General features: G+C 43.0%; 1 protein-coding gene across 1 annotated transcript in view; it reads left to right on the top strand.

Annotated features, from left to right (window-relative positions):
• Positions 1-205: 205 nt before the first annotated feature.
• The window catches only part of LOC109995768 (junction plakoglobin), a 35,254-nt gene continuing 13,670 nt past the window's right edge, over positions 206-21,789 (top strand). Inside the window, exons 1-12 of the mRNA XM_020649604.2 lie at positions 206-452; positions 763-955; positions 11,464-11,518; positions 12,495-12,719; positions 15,598-15,851; positions 16,099-16,337; positions 17,159-17,360; positions 17,440-17,584; positions 18,889-18,992; positions 20,147-20,266; positions 20,845-21,063; positions 21,171-21,323. Of these exons, the coding sequence (XP_020505260.1) occupies positions 11,503-11,518; positions 12,495-12,719; positions 15,598-15,851; positions 16,099-16,337; positions 17,159-17,360; positions 17,440-17,584; positions 18,889-18,992; positions 20,147-20,266; positions 20,845-21,063; positions 21,171-21,323 (1,677 nt within the window). The 5' untranslated portion in view covers positions 206-452; positions 763-955; positions 11,464-11,502. The remainder of the gene's footprint in view (positions 453-762; positions 956-11,463; positions 11,519-12,494; positions 12,720-15,597; positions 15,852-16,098; positions 16,338-17,158; positions 17,361-17,439; positions 17,585-18,888; positions 18,993-20,146; positions 20,267-20,844; positions 21,064-21,170; positions 21,324-21,789) is intronic.

Below are 21,789 nucleotides of genomic sequence, written 5' to 3'. Positions count from 1 at the left end.
TTATTTTTGTTGTTGTTGTTGGGTCATTGTTGTTAGGTTTGTTGTTGTTGTGTCATTGTTGTTTTTGTGTCGTTGTTATGTTTGTTGTTGTTGTGTCATTGTTGTTGTTGTTGTGTCATTGTTGTTATGTTTGTTGTTGTTGTGTCATTGTTGTTATGTTTGTTGTTGTTGTTGTGTCATTGTTGTTGTTATGTTTGTTGTCGTTGTTTCATTGTTGTGTTTGTTGTCGTAGTTTGTTGATGATGTGTTATTCCTCTGCACACAGACAGTTAATTGATAACAGTCAATCACTCGTCATTTTTTAAAGCTGTGTGTCTACTCCGCTTTCTCAGCACGGAGTCTGCGCACTGCTGTCAAAAAGATCGTTTATTAAAGACGAGAGCACGCACTCTGTAAGGAAGAAGAAGATGAAGAACGAGGGATCCGTTGACTATCATGCTGAGATTCTAAAGGTTGACTATGACTATCAGCAGAGTCATTTGACAAATGGAAACGCTTTAACGCTTTAAGAGATATTGTTTACATCAACTGATCTATCCGCACTTTACAAAAACATCACTTTGATATTATCATTACAAACTGTACATTATAACATTCATGCTGAAATATGAGACACAACATCATTAACGTTTTGTTGATCAAATGTTGTGTTGATCAACACGTCACGATCATCTCAGACTGTTCAGAATGAAAGTTACTCCTCTTTTTCGTTCAGAGTGAGACCTCTTGTCTTTTCCCTTCCTCCTCTCTGTGACGCTGTAGCGGAGCTTCTGCCGGTTCTCCTCCTCCTCCTCCTCCTCCTCTTCCTCCTCCTCCTCCTCCTCCTCCTCACTCCGCTGTCTGAGCTCCGTGAGGCGGATCAGCGGCCAGCGGAGCACCGACAGTTCTGCGGCGGGCGGATTAGCCGTGGAGGATTCACCGGGAGGAGACAAGAATCTGCTGTTGGGAGAACCAGGTGAGACCTGAGACTATGTGCACGTGAGCCCAGCACGAGCTCAGTGATGAAGACTGACCACAGTCATCATCACATCATCATCATCATCATCATCATCATCATCATCATCATCATCATCAGACATGAGAGCTGCAGCCTGCTTTAACTACAGCCAGAACACACCTGCACACACACACACACACACACACACACACACACACACACACACACACACACACAGAGGAAAGCAGCAGAGTGTGCAGGTGATGATGAAGATGATGATGATGAAGATGATGAAGATGATGCCTGTGTTCAAACGACATAAAATGAGACTTTCAGTTTTCAGGGCTTTGATGTCGCTGCTTCGTGTGTATGTCCTGAAGGACTGTCTAACACCACAGATTCATTTCACAGCTTCACCAAAAACATCTGCTGGGAGTGACACACACTCACACTCACTCACACACACTCACACACACTCACACACACACACTCACACACATTTTTTCTGGCAGTGACTGTGGGTGTAGCAGCTGACAGCTCGCCAAGTGTGTGAGAGCATCGTTGCGTGTGATTGGGTGGTGCTCTCTGGGTTTACTCAATATCTGACTGAATGTGTTTTTAATCCAAGTGTGTGTGTATGCATGTGTGTGTGTGAATGTGTATGTGTGTGTGTGTGTGTGTATGCATGTGTGTGTGTGTGTGTGTGTGTGTGTGTGTATGCATGTGTGTGTGTGTGTGTGTGTGTGTGTGTGTGTGTGTGTGTGTGTGTGTGTGTGTGTGTGTGTGTGTATGTGTGTGTGTGTGTGTGTGTGTGTGTCAGTGTCATGAACAGAGACTTGTGTACAGTTTGACCTCTGACCTCTGATGGACCCGATTAACTCATAAAAACCTTTACACCTGAACAAGGATTCTACTTCCTGTTTAGAGCTGTTACATCAATGACCCCCCCCCCCCTTCAGAGCTCAGCTTTATATGAAAAGTCTGTTAAACATTCATCTTGATGATCTCATATTAATTCAAAAAGTCAGTTATCTAAATGACCCTTAAATACTTAACGTCTTCATGTGAACGGCGGTCAGAGCGAATAATCGTTTGTCACGTCAGTCGTTCTGTCACTTTAGAAATAAAGCCTAGTATACTTTAACCAAATGATTCAGTATTACCGAGTTAATCTGGACTAATTAAGGCCTGCATTAATCACATTACTCTCATGTTTGTCCCTTCAGGCTCTCCGTAGATAGTGGTCCTCAGTGTCTCCCTGTAGTCTCAGTGATGTAAAAGAAGGACAGTGCTGCATCTTTGAATGTCTCATTTCACTTCAACAAACTCTCAGACAGATCAGCTGACGAGTCCAAAGTAATATCCACTTTATGACATCACACATTGACCTTATGACATCACACATTGACCTTTGTTACCGTTCCTTTGAGCTGTTTGACCTCACTTTGGGATCCCTAACCACTTCCTGTTTCTGTACTTAACTTCCTGTCCTAACCTTCCACCTACAGGAAAGGCCTTGCTGTTTTTCAAAATAAAAGCACATAGCAAGTAAAGTACTCTCAGCTTAAGACAGAACAAACCTTCAAAAATAAGAGCCTAATTATTGTTATATTAAAATGTGAAATGATGGGAAACACAAGATGTTGTTTTATTGCAAAAGTTCTCAGATAAAATTAAAACCAAATTCAGTGAGACGTTCATCATCAAGACAAAGAAGGCATTAAAATGTTTGTAAAACAAACATTCACTGAGAAGATTAAATATGTTAGCAAATAAGATCCACACAGAAATCTTAACATTTAGTAAAATTAAGAAATACAATGTATAAATAACCTCCTCTTTGTAACATAGTAGTGATACCTGAATCTTCGGACGCGGTCACACTGGCAATCCGTACCGACAAACCGGGCCTAAGCACGGTTACCTCTTGAACATAACGTCTTACCAGCACATGTTTTATGGTTTTATGTTATTATGAAGTGTGTTTACAAACAGACAAAAAAAGAGACGCACGTTCAAGTCCGCTACGGCACATCAGAGAACATGACAGAGGACTGACATTTTATCAGATACAGCCATAAATAAAATCAATAAATAAAAGAGAGGCACGGTCAGAGAACATGACAGCTTCCTGTCTTTACTCTGAGTCACATACAGACTGAATGAAGGCTGTCCACATTGTTTACCTGCGTCCTCGTGCATGAACTTTACCGTGTCACAGCGTGCTGTTAGTACGACACAGAGCGCTCACACTGCTCAAATGAACCCGACTTTAGGGGGGAAGGGTTCTTAGGCACGGTACGGATTGCCAGTGTGACCGCGCCCTAACTGTCCCGACAGACTCGGACTCACCTGCTGCTCTTGAAATGGATTCTGTTTAACAATCTACCCCAGCACATCTTCCAGAGGTTTAAGGCTAACAGTTAGCTTGGTGTGACGGGTACAGACCTAAGCTGCATGGATCCCCCACCCCCCAGGGGGGCTGTGTTGGTGAATTAACCAGTTTGTAATGAAAAACTGAGAGTTTGTTCAGTCAACAATAGTGAACGATTACTTTAAGTAATCAACTTCAAGAATCCAGTGCTCTGATGTCACTGACCACACAGTCTTTCATAGGCTACTATGAAAGCTGCAGGCAGCTGGGGACTAGCTGCAGGGCTAACTGAATTGATAACCCCAATCAACACCCGTCATTTGGGCTTTGGGCAGTCGGATTGTTGGAGTGATAAGGCCAGCAGAGAGATGACCACCCTGATGTTCTGGTACCACTGAGACCGATAGCCTGACATAACGATGCTTGACTGTCTGCTGTGCATAAATACTTAATCACATGAACAAAAAGCCACAAAGCTCAGATGGAATCGAACCTGTGACACTGCTTCACATGCTCTCAGAGGGAATCAAACCCGTGACGCTGCTTCATGTCCTCTCAGAGGGAATCAAACCCATGATGCTGCTTCACGTCCCCTCAGAGGGAATCAAACCCATGACGCTGCTTCACGTCCCCTCAGAGGGAATCAAACCCGTGACGCTGCTACACGTCCCCTCAGAGACGTCCCCTGTGACGCTGAAAGTGTTTCTGTTATGTTTAAAAAAAGAGATCTTTACAGCTGAGAGGTTTCTGTGCTTGTTGCCATGGTGAACCTGGGCAGGTCGGAGCTGCAGGTGTGTGTGCGTTTGCATGTGCGTGTGAGACAAGGGGGGTAAGGGGAGCAGAGCATTACAGTTGTCAATGTGCTCATCACACACACACACACACACACACACACACACACACACACACACACACACACACACACACACACACACATTGTTTAAGAGGTTTAAGGTGGAATTATTTGATTCCTATTCACCTATGAATATAAGTTTGTGTGATGTTTTTCACGGGACTCTATGAGGACTGACTCACTGCAGGAGACAGACTAGTGGACACTGGAGGAACTGCAGCTGTAAAGTTAGACATTTTAACATGAGGCTCTATGGGGACTGACTCACTGCAAGAGACAGACTCTAGTGGACACTGGAGGAACTGCAGCTGTAAAGTTGGACATTTTAACATGGGGCTCTATGAGGACTGACTGTATATACACATGAACAACGTGCCTCAACCTCCACTTGAACAGGATGACGTAACTTCCCTGTCACGGACGCTGGCATTCTGTGAATTTATAACCAGAGTCTGCAGTTCAGATCAGCTGGTGGAGCTGCTGCGCAATTAAACTTCCTGCATAAAGGTCAAAGGTTGCAGACACTTAATATTCTGGAAAGTTAAATGACTCTTGTGTTTGTTATGTTTCCTCTCATCGTTCCTCCTCTACTCTGATCATCCGCTGCACAAAGTTTGCAGGAGCCTCATTGGTCAACACAGCTGTCAATCATGTTCTTTTATAGTATTTTATCAAGTAACTATTAAAAAGAAACTTCTCAGATGCCTTGAATATTAAATAACGTGATAATAACTATCATTAACTATCGAAACAATGTTTAATAGATTTTATAGTTTGACTTATGTCCAATCTGTTAACATGGAGGAGGCGGAGCTTATGAGCTATACTGCAGCTAATCAGCAGGGGAGGCGATGTGTTCCTCTGTCCTTTATTTCTGCCCACCAAACACACAAACACATGCATGCAATTATATACACACAAATACCATTGGTTTTGAATGCACACACTATTTACTGTGTGTGTGTGTGTGTGTGTGTGTGTGTTGGTGTGTCACAGTGTTCGACTAGTTTTCTGTTTCCGTGCCAACCCACCGACCAACCACAGTCCACCCCTCTCTTTCATTTGGTCATTATCTGTGCAGCCACTTACCCTGTTTGTGTGTGTGTGTGTGTGTGTGTGTGTGTGTGTGTGTGTGTGTGTGTGTGTTCGTGTGTGTGTGTCTGTGTGTGTGTGTTTGTGTGTGTGTGTGTGTGTGTGTGTGTGTGTTTGTGTGTGTGTGTGTGTGTGTGTGTGTGTGTGTGTGTGTGTGTGTTTGTGTGTGTGTGTGTGTGTGTGTGTTTATGTGTGTGTGTGTGTTTATGAATGCAGCCATGGTGACAGAGGAGGAGGAGAGAAAATGAAGAGGAGTAAAAGGGGAAGAGACGAAGAAAGGAGAGCAGAGAGAGATAGCCCGGGGTGTGTGTGTGTGTGTGTGTGTGTGTGTGTGTGTGTGTGTGTGTGTGTGTGTGTGTGTGTGGGTGTGTGTGTGTGTGTGTATGTGTGTGTATGTGTGTGTGTTAGGAAGTGAAGCCAAGTGTAAAGAAATAATCTTGACAAAGCCTGAAAATGCAGCAGTGAGCTGACACACACACACACACACACACTCTCTCTCACACACACACACACACACACACACACACACACACACACACACACACACACACACACACACACACACACACACACACACACACACACACACACACACACACACACACACACACACACACACACACACACACACACACACACACAGACACACACACACACACACACAAACAGTCTCACAGATCTCGGGTGTTTGTGTGTTTCACTGAAATAAAAAAAAAACGAAATCACAAATCTTGATTTTCTGACTTCATTAAACATCAATGATTCAGGTGTTTTGTTGTTTTCTCTCTCAGGTGAAATATTTACCTGAAACAAAAACACACACACATAAACACACACAAACTCTTTTCTTTAATTATTACTTTTAGTCATGCTGTATCATTGATTACTGTTGTTATTGTTTTGAATTGTGTTGATGCAATATTGTTCATTTAACATTAGTGCCAATAAAGCTTTAGGGAGAGAGAGAGAGAGGAGGAGAGAGAGAGAGAGAGAGAGAGAGGGAGCGAGAGAGGGAGAGAGAGAGAGAGGGACGGAGAGAGAGGGAGAGAGAGAGAGACAGGGAGAGAGAGAAAGAGACAGAGACAGAGAGAGAGAGAGAGAGAGAGAGAGAGAGAGGAGGGAGAGAGAGAGGAGAGGGACTGATGTGAGAGCAGAGCACACTGTGTGCATGTGTGTGTGTGTGTGTGTGGACTGAAGGCTTGTCTCCTCTCTTCATCATCAAACTCTCGGCTCCTCTCAGTTTGTTCTTGTCACGTCTCTTTGCTCTTATTCTCATAAGTTCTCTCTCCTCTCCTCTGTCCTCTCTCCTCCTCTCCTCCTCTCTCCCTCTCTCCTCCCTCTCCCCTCTCCCCTATTCTCCTCCTCTCCTCCTCTCTCCTCCTCTCTCCTCTCTCCTCCTCCTCTTCCTCTCCTCCTCTCTCCTCTCTCCTCCATCTGTTTCCATGGTTACCGTGTCAGCATCCACAGGTGTAATGGAGGAGTCTCTTAGATTAATTATCAAATATAAAAGCAGCAAGTCTCAAACTCTAATTTAAGGAGAACAAAACAGTCACCTGTGAGGAGTGACCTGTTAGGAGTGACCTTTGAGGAGTCACCTGTGAGGAGTCACCTGTGAGGAGTGACCTTTGAGGAGTCACCTGTCAGGAGTCACCTGTGAGGATCACCTGTAAGGAGTGACCTGTCAGGAGTGACCTGTGAGGAGTCACCTGTGAGGAGTCACCTGTGAGGAGTCACCTGTCAGGAGTCACCTGTGAGGAGTCACCTGTGAGGAGTCACCTGTGAGGAGTGACCTGTGAAGAGTCACCTGTGAGGAGTCACCTGTCAGGAGTCACCTGTGAGGAGTCACCTGTGAGGAGTCACCTGTCAGGAGTCAGGAGTCACCTGTCAGGAGTCACCTGTGAGGAATCACCTGTGAGGAGTCACATGTGAGGAGTCACATGTGAGGAGTCACCTGTCAGGAGTCAGGAGTCACCTGTGAGGAGTCACCTGTCAGGAGTCACCTGTCAGGAGTCAGGAGTCACCTGTGAGGAGTCAGGAGTCACATGTGAGGAGTCACCTGTCAGGAGTCAGGAGTCACCTGTGAGGAGTCACCTGTGAGGAGTACCCTGTCAGGAGTGACCTGTGAGGAGTCACCTGTGAGGAGTCACCTGTCAGGAGTCAGGAGTCACCTGTCAGGAGTCACCTGTCAGGAGTCAGCTGTCAGGAGTCAGGAGTCACCTGTGAGGAGTCACCTGTGAGGAGTCAGGAGTGACATGTGAGGAGTCACCTGTGAGGAGTCAGGAGTCACCTGTGAGGAGTCAGGAGTCACCTGTAAAGAGTCACCTGTCAGGAGTCCGGAGTCACCTGTGAGGAGTCACCTGTGAGGAGTCAGGAGTGACATGTGAGGAGTCACCTGTCAGGAGTCAGGAGTCACCTGTGAGGAGTCACCTGTGAGGAGTCAGGAGTGACATGTGAGGAGTCACCTGTGAGGAGTCAGGAGTCACCTGTGAGGAGTCAGGAGTCACCTGTCAGGAGTCACCTGTGATTCTTTTATTTATGAAGAATTCAACTTGAAATGTTTCTTAAATTAGGACAACTTGTTATATACATATGGTGTGTGTGTGTGTGTGTGTGTGTGTGTGTGTGTCTCCTCTCCACTCTTTGATGTTTTTATCCCCCCCACTGTCTCCTCTCCTCCTATGCTTTCCTTTGTTTTTCATTTCCTTTTCATCATTGTCTCCTTTCCTTCCTCAATCCCTACCTTCCTTGTGTCCTCTTCCTTCAGGGTTTATTCTGTGATTTAACATCAGTGCGATGAAGCAGCAGAAACATGGAGGACATTTATTTCAGGTTATATATAGAGAGACAGTGAGAGAAATAAAAACATCAAAATCTTCAATGTGGTTTCAAAAGAGACGTGTCATTGTGGAGGATGAAGAGGAGGATGAAGAGGAGGATGAAGAGGAGGATGAAGAGGAGGAGACATGTGAAGAAGATGAGCAGATTAAGTAGAGGAAGAGCGATGAAGAGATCAAGAGAAGGAATGAGAGGAGGCGAGACGAATTCAGAGAGGATTAAAGTGATTGTTTCCATAAAGAGAGAGCGAGCTTTGAACCTGCAGAGAGAAGGAGATAGAGGGAGAGAGGGAGGGAGAGAGAGGGAGAGAGAGGAGAGAGAGGGAGAGAGAGAGAGGGGGAGAGGAGGAAGAGAGAGGGAGAGGGGGAGAGGAGGGAGAGAGAGGGAGAGGGGGAGAGGAGGGAGAGAGAGGGAGAGAGAGAGTGAGGGTGGGAGGAGGGAGAGAGAGGGGAGAGCGAGAAAGAGAGCAAGAGATGGAGATTTTAGATTGCTAATGATGAAATAACTCCTTGTTACTTCATCATTAGCAAACAAACAAAAATCAACTAACTCTCAACAATAAAAACACATTTGGGGCGCTGGTGGCTCAGTGGTTAGTGCCGGCCTCCCATGTATAGAGGCTGTAGTCCTCCAAGCGGGCAGCCAGCGTTGGAATCCAACCTGTGGCTCCTTTCCCGCATGTCATTACCTAGTCTCTTTCTCTCTGATTTCTTTCTCTATCCACTCTCTCATCTCTACAATAAAGACACAAAAACTACCAAAAATAAAATCTTTTAATAAAAACACATTGATATAAAATAAAAAATGGCAGAGCACAGAGAATCTTGACTTTGTCTACTGTCAGCTGATACCAAACATGAATTGATCAGCTGAAAATGACGCTTTATTGTGAAATACAAAACATGGTGTGGACCTCCTGTTGACATTTCATCACGATGTAAATGGACTTTTTTGTGGGTCTTGGCATGGTTAACCAAGTTCAGACTCTATGGCTGTTTTCGAAACCGCATACTACATACTACTATCTAAATCAGTATGCAGTATATACTGTATACTGCATACTGAGTTCAACAGTAGTATGTAGTATGACTGCCAGTCGTCAGTTATTTTGCATTCTGCTTGGTCCCGGTTAAACTGGTTTTACTCAGCTGTGAATAATTTGTAGTAATAGAGCAAGCCAAGGACCCTGTAATTGCAGCTGCTTGTCCAGCTGTGGCACATGCACTGTACAGTCTACAAAGCAGGAAAATCCGAGGTGGTAAGACTTACAAATATATGAACATGTCATATTTGTTATTGGTTCATAATGTGGCAAGATATTCAGTCACCGCCACCAACGAGTTCATACAGCTGCGCTCCGGCATTTTGATCTCTGACCTGGCACTTTGCATTGTGGGAAACAGTACGCGAGGTAGACTGGTCCGATGCATACTGTACAATTTTCCCGAATCAGTATGACATCCTGGTATTTTTGGCATACTGCAGATCTCGCAGTTGTTCACATACTGCATATTGCATACTGCATTTTGGCCAAATCAGTACGTTCTAGTAGTATAGTATGCGGTTTCGAAAACAGCCTATGTACTACGGGTGAGCGTATTGCATCACTTCCTGTTCTGTGTTGCTCAGTGCTGATCGTTAGAGCTAAAAGCTTCATTGTTCATTTTGCCTAGTTTCTTACGACTGTTGTTTCCAACACACTGTACGTTCAGACAAACAGAAGTAATCGAAAAGCACTCTTTCTCTCTTGCGACAAACCTGCTTAACAGTTGTTTATTTTAGCTAGGGTTAGGGTTAACCAACTTAACCTATTCTTAGCCTAGCTTAGTAGTTAGCTTATTTTTCTGTCTCTCCCTCTCCTGCTCTCTCCTGCTCTACGTGTCAGATGTTAAGTTACTCCTCGTCCTCCTTTAGTGATAATGATACATGTAAGAAATGTAGTTTATTTTTAGCTTTGGAGGCGAGGGTTTCTGAGTTAGAGAGACGGCTCCGCACCATTGAGTCAGAGTCATCATATGCAGCAGTAGTTAGCCAGCCACCTGTAGCCGGTGTGGGCTGACATAGCTTGGCTTCCCCCCGGTAGCTGGAGGCAGTGGCTGGGTTACTGTCCGAGGGAAGCATAGTTGAAAATCGAAGCACACATTTCCCCACCAACCACTTCATGTTTCAAACAAATTTTCCCCACTCAGCGACACACAGAATAAAACTCTGATTATTGGAGACTCCATAGTCCAAAATGTGAAGCTAGCGAAGTCAGCGGGCATAGTTAGGTGTATACCCGGGGCCAGAGCGGGCGACATCGCATCTCATTTAAAGTTGCTGACAAAGACTAAAGGTAGATTTGATACAATCGTAATTCATGCTGGCACGAATGACTCTCGACTATGTGGAGTTGGTGTGTACTTTTGCTAAGACGATGTCGGACTCCGTAGTGTTCTCTGGACCCCTCCCAAATCAGACCAGTGATGACATGTATAGCTGCATGTCATCACTCAACCGCTGGCTGTCGAGGTGGTGTCCCGCAAACGATGTGGGCTTCATAGATAACTGGCAGTCTTTTTGGGGAAAACCTGGTCTGCTAGCTAGAGACGGCATCCATCCTTTGGACGGTGCAGCTCTATTATCTAGAAACATAGCAGAGGTTATAAGTCCAAAACCTTGACAACATCACAGAGTTCAGACCAGAGGCAGAGCTGCAGTCTTACACACTTCTCTGTGCCTCCCTTAGATCTGTCTCCCAGTCACTATAGCTGTAATTCTGAATCGAACTGTAATTATAATATAGGTACTGTGTCTGTCCCCCGGTCCAGACCCGTTTTTATAAGTCATCCAAATGTAGAAAAAAAGGCGTAAATCGTCAAAATCTCATTGGAATCAAAACTACGAATACGATTTTGCAAAAAAATCAGAAAATTCACTGCAGACTTTTGAACATTAAGTCCTTAGCATCCAAATCTCTTTTAGGGAATGATCTGATATCAGATCAGCATATTTATTTACTTTGTTTGACTGAAACCTGGCTGTGTCGAGATGAATATGTTAGTTTAAATGAATCCACTCCTCCCAGTCATTTTAGTACTCATATACCTCGAGACACCGGACGAGGTGGTGGAGTAGCAGCTATTTTTAATTCTAGTCTTCTAGTTAACCCTCAACCAAAGCTGAATTTTTCTTCTTTTGAAAGAATTGTTCTTAGTCTTTCACATCCAGTCTCAAGGACCTTTCAGCCAGTTCTAGTTGTTGTAGTTTATTGCCCTTCTGGCCCATATTCTGAATTTCTATCTGAATTTGCAGAATTTTTATCAAATGTAGTCCTTAGCAGTGATAAAATAATTGTTGTAGGTGACTTCAAGTAACTGTGTTTTCCTGCAGGTCTGAGGTCAGAGAAGGCGGCCCCATCAGTGGACAGAGATGATGTCCATGCAGAGTAAGACATTTATTCACTGTTTGTATTCACTTTTTATAAACATCTCATTTTCTCAAAAAGTTGGGACATTGTGTACATTTTTAATAACAAATTGATGATTACAATCAAAACAAATCTAGATGAAAATAGTCACAAAAACACATCACGAGATTTCTGTATTGTTTTTTTTATATATATACCAAATATGAATTTGAAGCCAGCAACATGCATCAGAAAAGTTGGGACCTCTCTGTTGCGTCACTTTTCCTTTTAACAACACTCTGTGTGTTTGTGAACTGAGGAGACCAATTTGAGTCATTTTAAAGCTGATTTGTCAGATTTCGGCTGTTCAGCAGTTCAGGGTCTCCTTTGTCTTATGGTTCATAATAAACATAAACAAATATTTTTAAGGAATGACGAGTCAGGACTGCAGGTTCCACAGTTTATCGCATGGACTCTTTGACTACAGAGACATGCTGCTGTAATACTGGCCGAATGTGGTCTAATATCTTCTTGATCCAAAAAAAGGCCTCCCCTGATAAAGAAGTTGTCTGTTTGGCAGCACATGTTGCTCCTAAACCTGTTTATATGGTTCAGCACTAATGGAACCTTCACAAATGTGCAGGTTACCCATGCCATGTGCACTAAAGCACCTCCATACCAACATGATGCTGACTGAACTGAGCGCTCATTAAAAACAGGTCACTTTAGCCCCACAGGACGAAGCATATATTATTTCCAAACAGGAAGTCAAATTTGGACTCATCAGACCTCAGGATGGTTTTCTACTTCACCTCAGTCTATCCTCAATGATCTTGTGCCCAGAGAAGCTGGCAGCATCTCTGGATCGGGTATACATACAGTTTCCTTGTTGCATGGTAGAGTTTCAGATAACAGTGAATGCAGGGATTCAAAGATTCTGTAGGTGAAAGCATTTGTAGCAGTATTTATTGTAGTGTTCCTGTAGTATTTGACCAAGTATTCGATGTTGTTGCAGTGAGTGAGGCAGACAGCGTGGTTAAGGTTGCTGAGTGGCAGCAGACTTACTACTCATCAGATTCAGGGATTCAGTCCGGAGCGACGACAGTCCGTGACGACGAGAGCAGCACTGACTACAGTGGGCGTAAGAAGTACACATCTACAAACAGTACCACAGGTGGACCTGCTGCTGCGACCGCGGGGGGTGGAGACTCAGCAGGGGGCGGAGCAGAGAGCCCCACAGGTGAGATTTCCTGTCTGTCTGTTTCTAACTCTGGTTTTAGTCTTCATCTGTTATTCATCAGATTTTTGGATTCATTTATCTTTTTTCTTTGTCTTCCATTAACTAATGGACCACAAAACGCATTCAGAGACACCCCCCCCCCCCCCATATCAACAACATCATCCTTCCTTACTGATTTCATTACATTATTACATAACATATTTTAAATAGTTCAGTCATACCTGAGTGATCTGAATTAATCTTTTATTAATTTATTTGGAGGTTCAGGATTATGTCTTAACACCAGATACCAGACCAGCTCATACCAGTTCATACCAGATATCTTCTAGTTAACATACTAGATATCTTCTAGTTAACATACAAGATATCAGAACAGTTTATATACCAGTTCATACCAGTTTATATGAGACAGTATGACACACACACAAATCAATAACTTAATAGTTTTCCCAGAATATCCTCGTCTATCAGATAATTTTCTAATAACTTTTGACTTTTTCTAACCAGCATTAACTCTGCTTAATAAAAATGTGCTCTCCAGAAGTTTATCTGATAGTGCTGTAGCTAGATTTAAGGAAGCTATTTCAGCTGCTTTTGATTCACTACCATGTTTAAACCCAATTGGAAACTCTTGTGATAGCTTTAGTCCCTCTCAGCTAGATCAGTTTGTTGATAGTGCAGTGGATTCGCTGAGACTTACTCTTGATTCGATTGCCCCCCTAAAACAGAAGGTTATCAAACGGCAGAGACTAGCTTCATGGTTCAACTCAGAAACCTGTACTCTAAAACAAACGTCGCAAAATTTTGAAAGAATATGGCGCTCTACCAAAACGGTAGAGTCTTGTTTATTTTGGCAGGATAGTCATAGAAAATATATGAAGGCTCTACGTCACGCTCAAGCTACCTACTACTCTTCTCTAATTGAGGAAAACAAAAGCAATTCTAGATACCTTTTCAGCACTGTAGCCAGGCTGACAGAGAGTCATAGCTCCATTGAGCCTTGTATTCCTTTAGCCCTCAGCAGTAATGATTTCCTGAGCTTTTTCAACAACAAAATTTAGACATCAGAGACAAAATTGGTAACCTCCTGCCCTTACCTGGTGCAGATACGTCTGATATGGCAGAGACAGTTCCAGGACCTGATATTAATCTAGACAGTTTTTCTCCAATCAACCTTTCAGAACTAAATTCAATTATTTCTGCGTCGAAACCGTCAACCTGTCTTTTAGACCCAATCCCGACCAAGCTGTTTAAGGAAGTCTTTCCCTTGGTTAGCAACTCTATATTAGATATGATCAATATGTGTTTACTGGCAGGCTATGTACCACAGTCATTTAAAGTAGCGGTAATCAAACCTCTACTCAAAAAACCTACTCTAGATTCAGGAACTCTAGCTAACTATATGACTATATCCAACCTTCCTTTTATCTCAAAAATCCTGGAGAAAGTGGTAGCTAATAAGCTGTGTGACTTTCTCCATGACAACAGTTTATTTGAGGAGTTTCAGTCAGGATTTAGAGTCCACCATAGCACTGAGACTGCACTAGTTAAAGTTACAAACGATTTACTTCTAGCTTCAGACAGGGGACTTCTCTCTGTGTTCGTCTTGTTGGATCTTAGTGCTGCTTTTGACACTATTGACCATCAAATCCTATTGCACAGACTAGAACATTTACTTGGAATTACAGGGACTGCTTTAAGTTGGTTTGAATCCTACTTATCAGACCGATCTCAGTTTGTACATGCTAATGATAAGTCCTCTATGCACACCAAAGTTAGCCATGGAGTGCCACAAGGTTGGACCAATTCTCTTTACATTATATATGCTTCCTCTGGGTAATATTATGAGGAAACACTCCATACAGTTTCATTGTTATGCAGATGATTCTCAGCTTTATGTATCAATGAAGCCCGATGGAACCAGTCAGTTATGTAAGCTAGAAACGTGCCTTAAGGACGTTAGGACGTAGATGACCAGAAATGTTTTGCTACTTAACTCAGAGAAGACTGAAGTTATTGTGCTAGGCCCTAAAAACCTCAGAGAGACTTTTTCTAATGATATGACCTTAATGACATCAGCCTGGTATCTAGCACCACTGTTAAGAATCTAGGAGTTCTATTTGATATCAAGGTATGTCCTGGGTTAGGGGTTAACTCTAACTCTCACATCAAACAATTGACCCTAACTGCCTATTTTCACCTTCGTAATATATCTAAAATCAGGCATATCCTGTCGCAAAATGATGCAGAAAAACTAGTTTACGTATTTACGCTAACCCTAACCCGTTACCTCCAGGTTGGATTATTGTAATTCTCTTTTGTCAGGGTACTCTGGTAAATTTCTAAAGACTCTTCAAGTAGTCCAAAAAGCTGCAGCTCATGTACTGACTAGAACTAGGAAAAGGAACCACATCCTGTGTTGGCTTCTCTGCACTGGCTCCCTATACAATCTAGAATAGAATTTACAATCCTTCTTCTCACTTACAAAGCTCTAAATGGCCAGGCACCATCTTATCTTAAGGAGCTACTAGTGCCGTACTACCCTTCGAGAACAATACAGTCCCAGAATGCGGGCCTGCTAGTGGTACCTGCAGTCTCTAAATGTACTATGGGAGGTAGAGCCTTCAGTTACATACAAATATACAAATAAAGATTGATTGATTGACATACACAAAGACACACACACACACACACACACACACACACACACACACACACACACACACACTGGCTGTGGCTCAGAGGTAGAGCGGGTCGTCCATAGTTGTAGGGTTGATGGATCGATTCCCTGCTCCTGCTGTTAAAGCACAGAAACATAATTTGATCGTTTTCATCATCTTCACTTTGAATCTAATCTTTGTTGATTTTCCATTTACAGATTTAGACGCTCAGTTCTCGCTCACGCGGGCTCAGCGTGTCCGAGCCGCCATGTTTCCAGAGACCCTGGTGGAGGGGGAAGCAGCCATGCCCATCCAATCAGATCCCACACAGCAGAGCAATGTGCAGCGATTGGCTGAACCCTCCCAGCTGTTAAAGACTGCAATCGTCCACCTGATAAACTACCAGGATGATGCCGAGCTTGCCACCAGGGCGGTGCCAGAGCTCACCAAGCTGCTGGGAGACGACGACCCGGTAAAATCACGCCAAATCAATATAGATAATGAATCATTCAAATTAATAATTTAGACGAAGAGTTGATATTGAGACTCACCTGGTTCAGATATTTTAGAACCTTGTGTGTGTAAATTGCAGTTCTTCTTCTCATGAAGAGACACAAGTTGAAGACTTGTTGCTTTATCTGTCTTTAGAAGTTTTATAACGTAACGACTTGTTTTATGGATGTTTTTCTGGTCACATGACTCTTTCTTTTTCTCTGCAGCTTGTGGTGAACAAGGCCGCCATGATTGTCAATCAGCTGACTCGCAAAGAGGCCAGTCGCCGTGTGTTGGTCCAGTCTCCCTCTATGGTGGGCGCCGTGGTGCGGGCCATGACAACGGCGGTCGACATGGAGACGGCGCGGTGTGCAGCCAGTGTGCTTCACAGCCTGTCGCATCAGAGGGAGGGGCTTATGGCCATCTTCCAATCAGGAGGGATCCCTGCTCTGGTCCGCATGCTCAGGTATTTACCTGCCATTCATCGTGACAACCAGTTTCCCATGGTCACATTTAGTCACCTGTTCAGATTTTTGGACTTGGAAATATATAATTAAAATATCTGAGGGCAACAGCAATAAGTGCTCCCCAACCATCATACACACACGCTGAAACACAGACACGCTAACTCACACACACACACCCTAAAACACACACCCTAACTCACACACACACGCTGAAACACAGACACGCTAACTCACACACACACATCCTAAAACACACACCCTAACTCACACACGCTGAAACACAGACACGCTAACTCACACACACACACACACACACCCTAAAACACACACACACACACACACCCTAACTCTCACACACACACACACACCCTAACACACACACTGAGTTAATCCTTCTCACTGAGGATTAACACTTCAGTATAAATCAGACTCATAATTGATTCTGAAAAATTAATAAAAGTATTAAAACAGCTTCACAGAAATAAGTGTTTAGAGGGTGATGTTTATGTTTGTGTTGATATTTATGTTTATGTTTGTGTTTATGTTTGTGTTGATGTTGATGTTTGTGTTGATGTTGATGTTGATGTTGCTGTTGATGTTGATGTTGATGTTGATGTTGATGTTGATGTTGCTGTTGATGTTGATGTTGATGTTGATGTTTGTGTTGATGTTGATGTTGATGTTGATGTTTATGTTTGTGTTGATGTTTATGTTGATGTTGATGTTTATGTTTATGTTTATGTTTGTGTTGATGTTTGTGTTGATGTTTATGTCTATGTTTGTGTTTTTGATTGTGTTTATGTTTATGCCCCTTCTGCAGTTCTCAGGTGGAGTCGGTCTTATTTTATGCCATCACCACTCTACACAACCTCCTGCTTCACCAGGAAGGATCCAAGATGGCGGTGCGTCTGGCTGACGGCCTGCAGAGAATGGTTCCTCTCCTGAAGAAGAGTAACCCAAAGTTCCTCGCCATCACCACCGACTGTCTGCAGTTGCTGTCCTACGGGAACCAGGAGAGCAAGGTGAGGACGTCTGCATACATCCTGCTTCTGTTTACTCTCCAACACAGAACTTCACCTGCTACTTCCTGTTTTCTGGCAGCTCATCATCTTGGCCAATGCCGGTCCAGAGGGTCTGGTGTTCATCATGAGGAACTACAACTACGAGAAGCTGCTGTGGACGACGAGCCGAGTCCTAAAAGTGCTGTCAGTGTGTCCGAGCAACAAGCCAGCCATCGTGGAGGCTGGTTAGAGCACTTTGATAAATATGACATTAATAATGGATAATGATATTAAAAATACTACTCTAATCTCATAAATATAAATGAATAATGAATAACCTTAGTGATGAACGCTTAGTTTGTAAGTGCAACAAACCTTACAGGATCTCTCCTTTAATATGAAACTTCTCAATATAAAAATGATAAAGTGAAGATAATTGAATTATTTGAGCTTGACTGAAGAAGATTCAGAGATTATTCAGAACTGAAGAATTGAAAGCACAATCTTACTTTTACCACATCAGCATTGCATGTTTGAGGCCTTCCTGGTGTAGGTCTCTCTCAAAGAGGAACTTACTCAGATGAAGGTCCAGTCCGGCACCACCAGCTGTCCAGCAGATACAGCCAGGTGAAGGAGACAAGTAGAGATGATTCTCAGTTGGCCACGAGCATCTACATTGGCAGACTTGATAAAAAAGTCTCTAAGTTTAACTTCCTGTCGTTCAAAGTCAGGAGTTTAGGTTCTGCTCCAGATGCTGGTCTGTCAAACACTAAATAATCAACTAAACTTGTCTTTAAAGTAGTCTGATTGGCTCAAAAGTAATGTTCTGAAAACCACTTGTTCTTTAAATCACTCTCCTTAGTGAGTGCATGAAGAAATCACCCTGAAGTCTTGATAGAAGCTGCAGATCCATGTTTAGAGAATTTCATTGGCTACAAGAAATGTCAGTCATCGGCACAGTCACGTGTGATTGGCCGTCAGAACAGGGGGATGCACCTCATTGGCTGTTATAGGCTGTTATGATGTATCATCAAAAGTACATAAAAATAGTGGAGGTAAATTTGAATCAGTCCGTGGATCTTTATGGATGTAATGTGTAAAGGATTGATTTAAATGATTAGGAGATTTCAGTAAATCTTTAAATCGTTAAAAGACGTTTGTTTGTCGGTGGTCTGACAGATGTGTACGCTATGGCTGCTGTGGTGGTCTGACCAGCACACACTGGGTCGTCAGTGTAATGAGTCAATGAGTGAGACAAATGATGGATCAGGTCCTATCGTAGAAATAAGTTGTTATTCCAAGTCTAGAAGACAAATAGATTAACAATGTGCTTAAACTCAAATGAGTATTTGGCTCAATGAGCGCAAAAAACAAAACAAAAAATCATTCGGCTATCAGTCAACTATAAGAGAAATCTGAGCAATCAGGTTCAACTTTGTAAATCCTTATTTGGGGAAAGGCCTAGTTGTTTGTAATGCTAATGATGTAACTGTTTTTAAACCAGTACAGGTGTGATACTAAGGATGTAACTGCTTTCATACCTATGCAGGTGGGATGCAGGCTCTGGGCCAACACCTCACAGGCTCCAGTCAGCGTTTGATTCAAAACTGTCTCTGGACTCTACGCAACCTTTCAGACGCTGCAACCAAACAGGTATAAACCTCTCAGGTATAAACTACTAAGGTATAAACCAAACAGGTATAAACCACTCAGGTATAAACTACTAAAGTATAAACCAAACAGGTATAAACCTCTCAGGTATAAACTACTAAGGTATAAACCAAACAGGTATAAACCACTCAGGTATAAACCACTTAGCCACTCTCCTTATTTGGAAAAAAAATAGATTTTGAAAATGAATATACTCCCCAAATTGCTTTATTTGTTCTCGAACATTCTCTCGAATTTAAGAAAGCTGTTCTAACATTTTCTATGGAATAACAGACGGCCCAAATCAAGACTGTCGCCTCTGCTTTTACCTTATGATAGAGGGGGGCTCCAGTGTCCTAATCCTGTATACTACTATTGGGCAGCTCAACTGAGAACTATTATGTTTTACTTTACAAGAAGGAGATGGAACCCCAATCCTTAGAACAATCCCTCCCTTATATAATGCTCTCTTGAATAAACACCTGAGATTAATAATGTCGGCTCCATTGATAATTGAAGTGACAAAATACATTTTAGCTTATCATCATTTAGTCTATATAAATCCTGAATTTTCTGCAGCCCCTTATCTAGCCAGATCTTAAATCCACTACCAGCTTTACCTGGAGTAAAATGATCATTTCCCCAAATTGGACTGAAACATCCATCCAAATGTTTCCTTACATCATTTCTTTAGACTGGTTGAGTACATATATTCAGGAAGGAAAAGCACATTTTTCTAGATTTGTGTTTGTTTCAAGCAAAGCGGATGATAGCATTATCATGGAAAAATGTAAATACACCAAATATTGTTAAATGGTTAAAGGAATTGTCTTCATGTAAACCTTTAGAAAAAAAAACCCTATTCCGTCAAGGAGAAACCAGAAATACTTTTCTCCAGCTAGTCCCTTTCTGGTCTCTAACTGGTCTATAGCTAGTCTCTCTCTGGTCTCTAACTGGTCTTTAGCTAGTCTGTAACTGTTCTCTCACTGGTCTCTAACTGGTCTTTAGCTAGTCTCTAGCTAGTCACTTACTGGTCTGTAACTGGTCACTAACTGGTCTCTTTCTAGTCTGTAACTGGTCTCTCACTGGTCTTTCATTGAGCTCTAAACAGTCTCTAGCTTGTCTCTAACTGGTCTCTTACTGGTCTCTCTCTGTAGGAGGGTCTAGATGGTCTGCTGCAGATCCTGGTCACCCAGTTGGGCTCTGATGATGTCAACATGTTGACGTGTGCGACCGGCATATTGTCCAACCTCACGTGTAACAACTCACGCAACAAGGTGATGGGAGGAGCGATTCCCTGAATGATATGAATTTGATGTTTGGATATAAAGTGTGTTGTTTTCACACAGTGTGTGTTGTTCTCATAGTATGTGTTTTTCTCATACAGTGTGTGTAGTTCTCATACAGTGTGTGTTGTTTTCATATAGTGTGTGTTGTGTGTGTGTTGTTGTCATACAGTGTGTCTTCATTCACTAAAAGTTAAAGTCTTGACTATCTGTTTTCTGTCAGATCTCTACAGTATATTAATTTATGAATGTTTGTATATGTATAATATAAATAAATGTCAGATCTCAGTAGGTATGTTCTCCTCATAGGATAGGATAGGATAGGATAGGATAGTACTTTATTGATCCCCAGAGGGGAAATTCGGGCGTTACAGCAGCACAGACAAGAAAGCTCAAATACACATTAAACAGAATAGATAAGATAAATAAAAATAAAAATAAAAACAGGGGGTATATACAGTACAAAATGAATGATGAATGACTGGGGGGAATTGAGAATTGAAACAGTATTTGAAGAGAATGACAAGTTAAAGTGACAAGTGATGATTAAAGTGACTTGGTATCATCAGACTCTGGTGACTCAGTTCGGTGGTGTGGAGGCTTTGATTCATGCCGTGCTACGTGCCGGAGAGAAAGAGGACGTTGCTGAACCGGCAGTATGCGCCCTACGTCACCTGACCTCCCGCCATCAGGATGCTGAGCTGGCCCAGAATGCAGTGCGGCTTCACTACGGTATCCCAGCTGTTGTCAAACTGCTGTCACAACCACACTACTGGCCTGTAGTGAAGGTGAGGGAGGTTCCTTCAGAACACCTGACAGGTGTGTCAAACAAACTGTGAATATAATGAGTTTGTATAAAATGATCACACATCTGTTTGACCTTTGACCCCCTCAGGCTACAGTTGGTCTGATCAGGAACCTTGCACTTTGTCCAGCCAATCAGTCACCACTGAGGGAGGCCGGAGCTATCCCGCGATTGGTCAACCTGCTGCTTAAAGCTCATCAGGACACACAGAGACACGCCTCCTCTGCTCAGCAAACATACCAGGTGTGATTCTCACACACACACACACACACACACACACACACACACACACACACACACACACACACACACACACACACACACAGACAGACACAGACACACACAAAGACACACACACACACACACACACACACACACACACACAGACAGACACAGACACACACACACACAGACAGACAGACAAACACACACACACAAACACACACACACACACACAGCGCTTCTGGTGCTGTGTGTGTGTGTGTGGCCGCCAGTTGCAGCAGTTCCCGTTGTCCGTGTTGTTATATCGTATTTTTTGATTAGTTATTATTTGTTTTTTGAGTATTAGTTTAACCAATTGTGTGGAAATGGCTACTTTCTCTACTTACTCTTGGAACTTTTTGCGCTGTTTTTCTGTTACTTTGGACATTCTTTGTAACGGAGAGCAGCACACGGCTGAGTGAGGGCATTGTTTACACACGCAATGAGC

This window comes from Labrus bergylta, chromosome 16 (genome assembly GCF_963930695.1).
Source record: "Labrus bergylta chromosome 16, fLabBer1.1, whole genome shotgun sequence".
Taxonomy (NCBI): domain Eukaryota; kingdom Metazoa; phylum Chordata; class Actinopteri; order Labriformes; family Labridae; genus Labrus; species Labrus bergylta.
The sequence above is the reverse complement of the archived record's forward strand: the minus strand, read 5'-3'. Positions and strand labels throughout refer to the sequence as shown.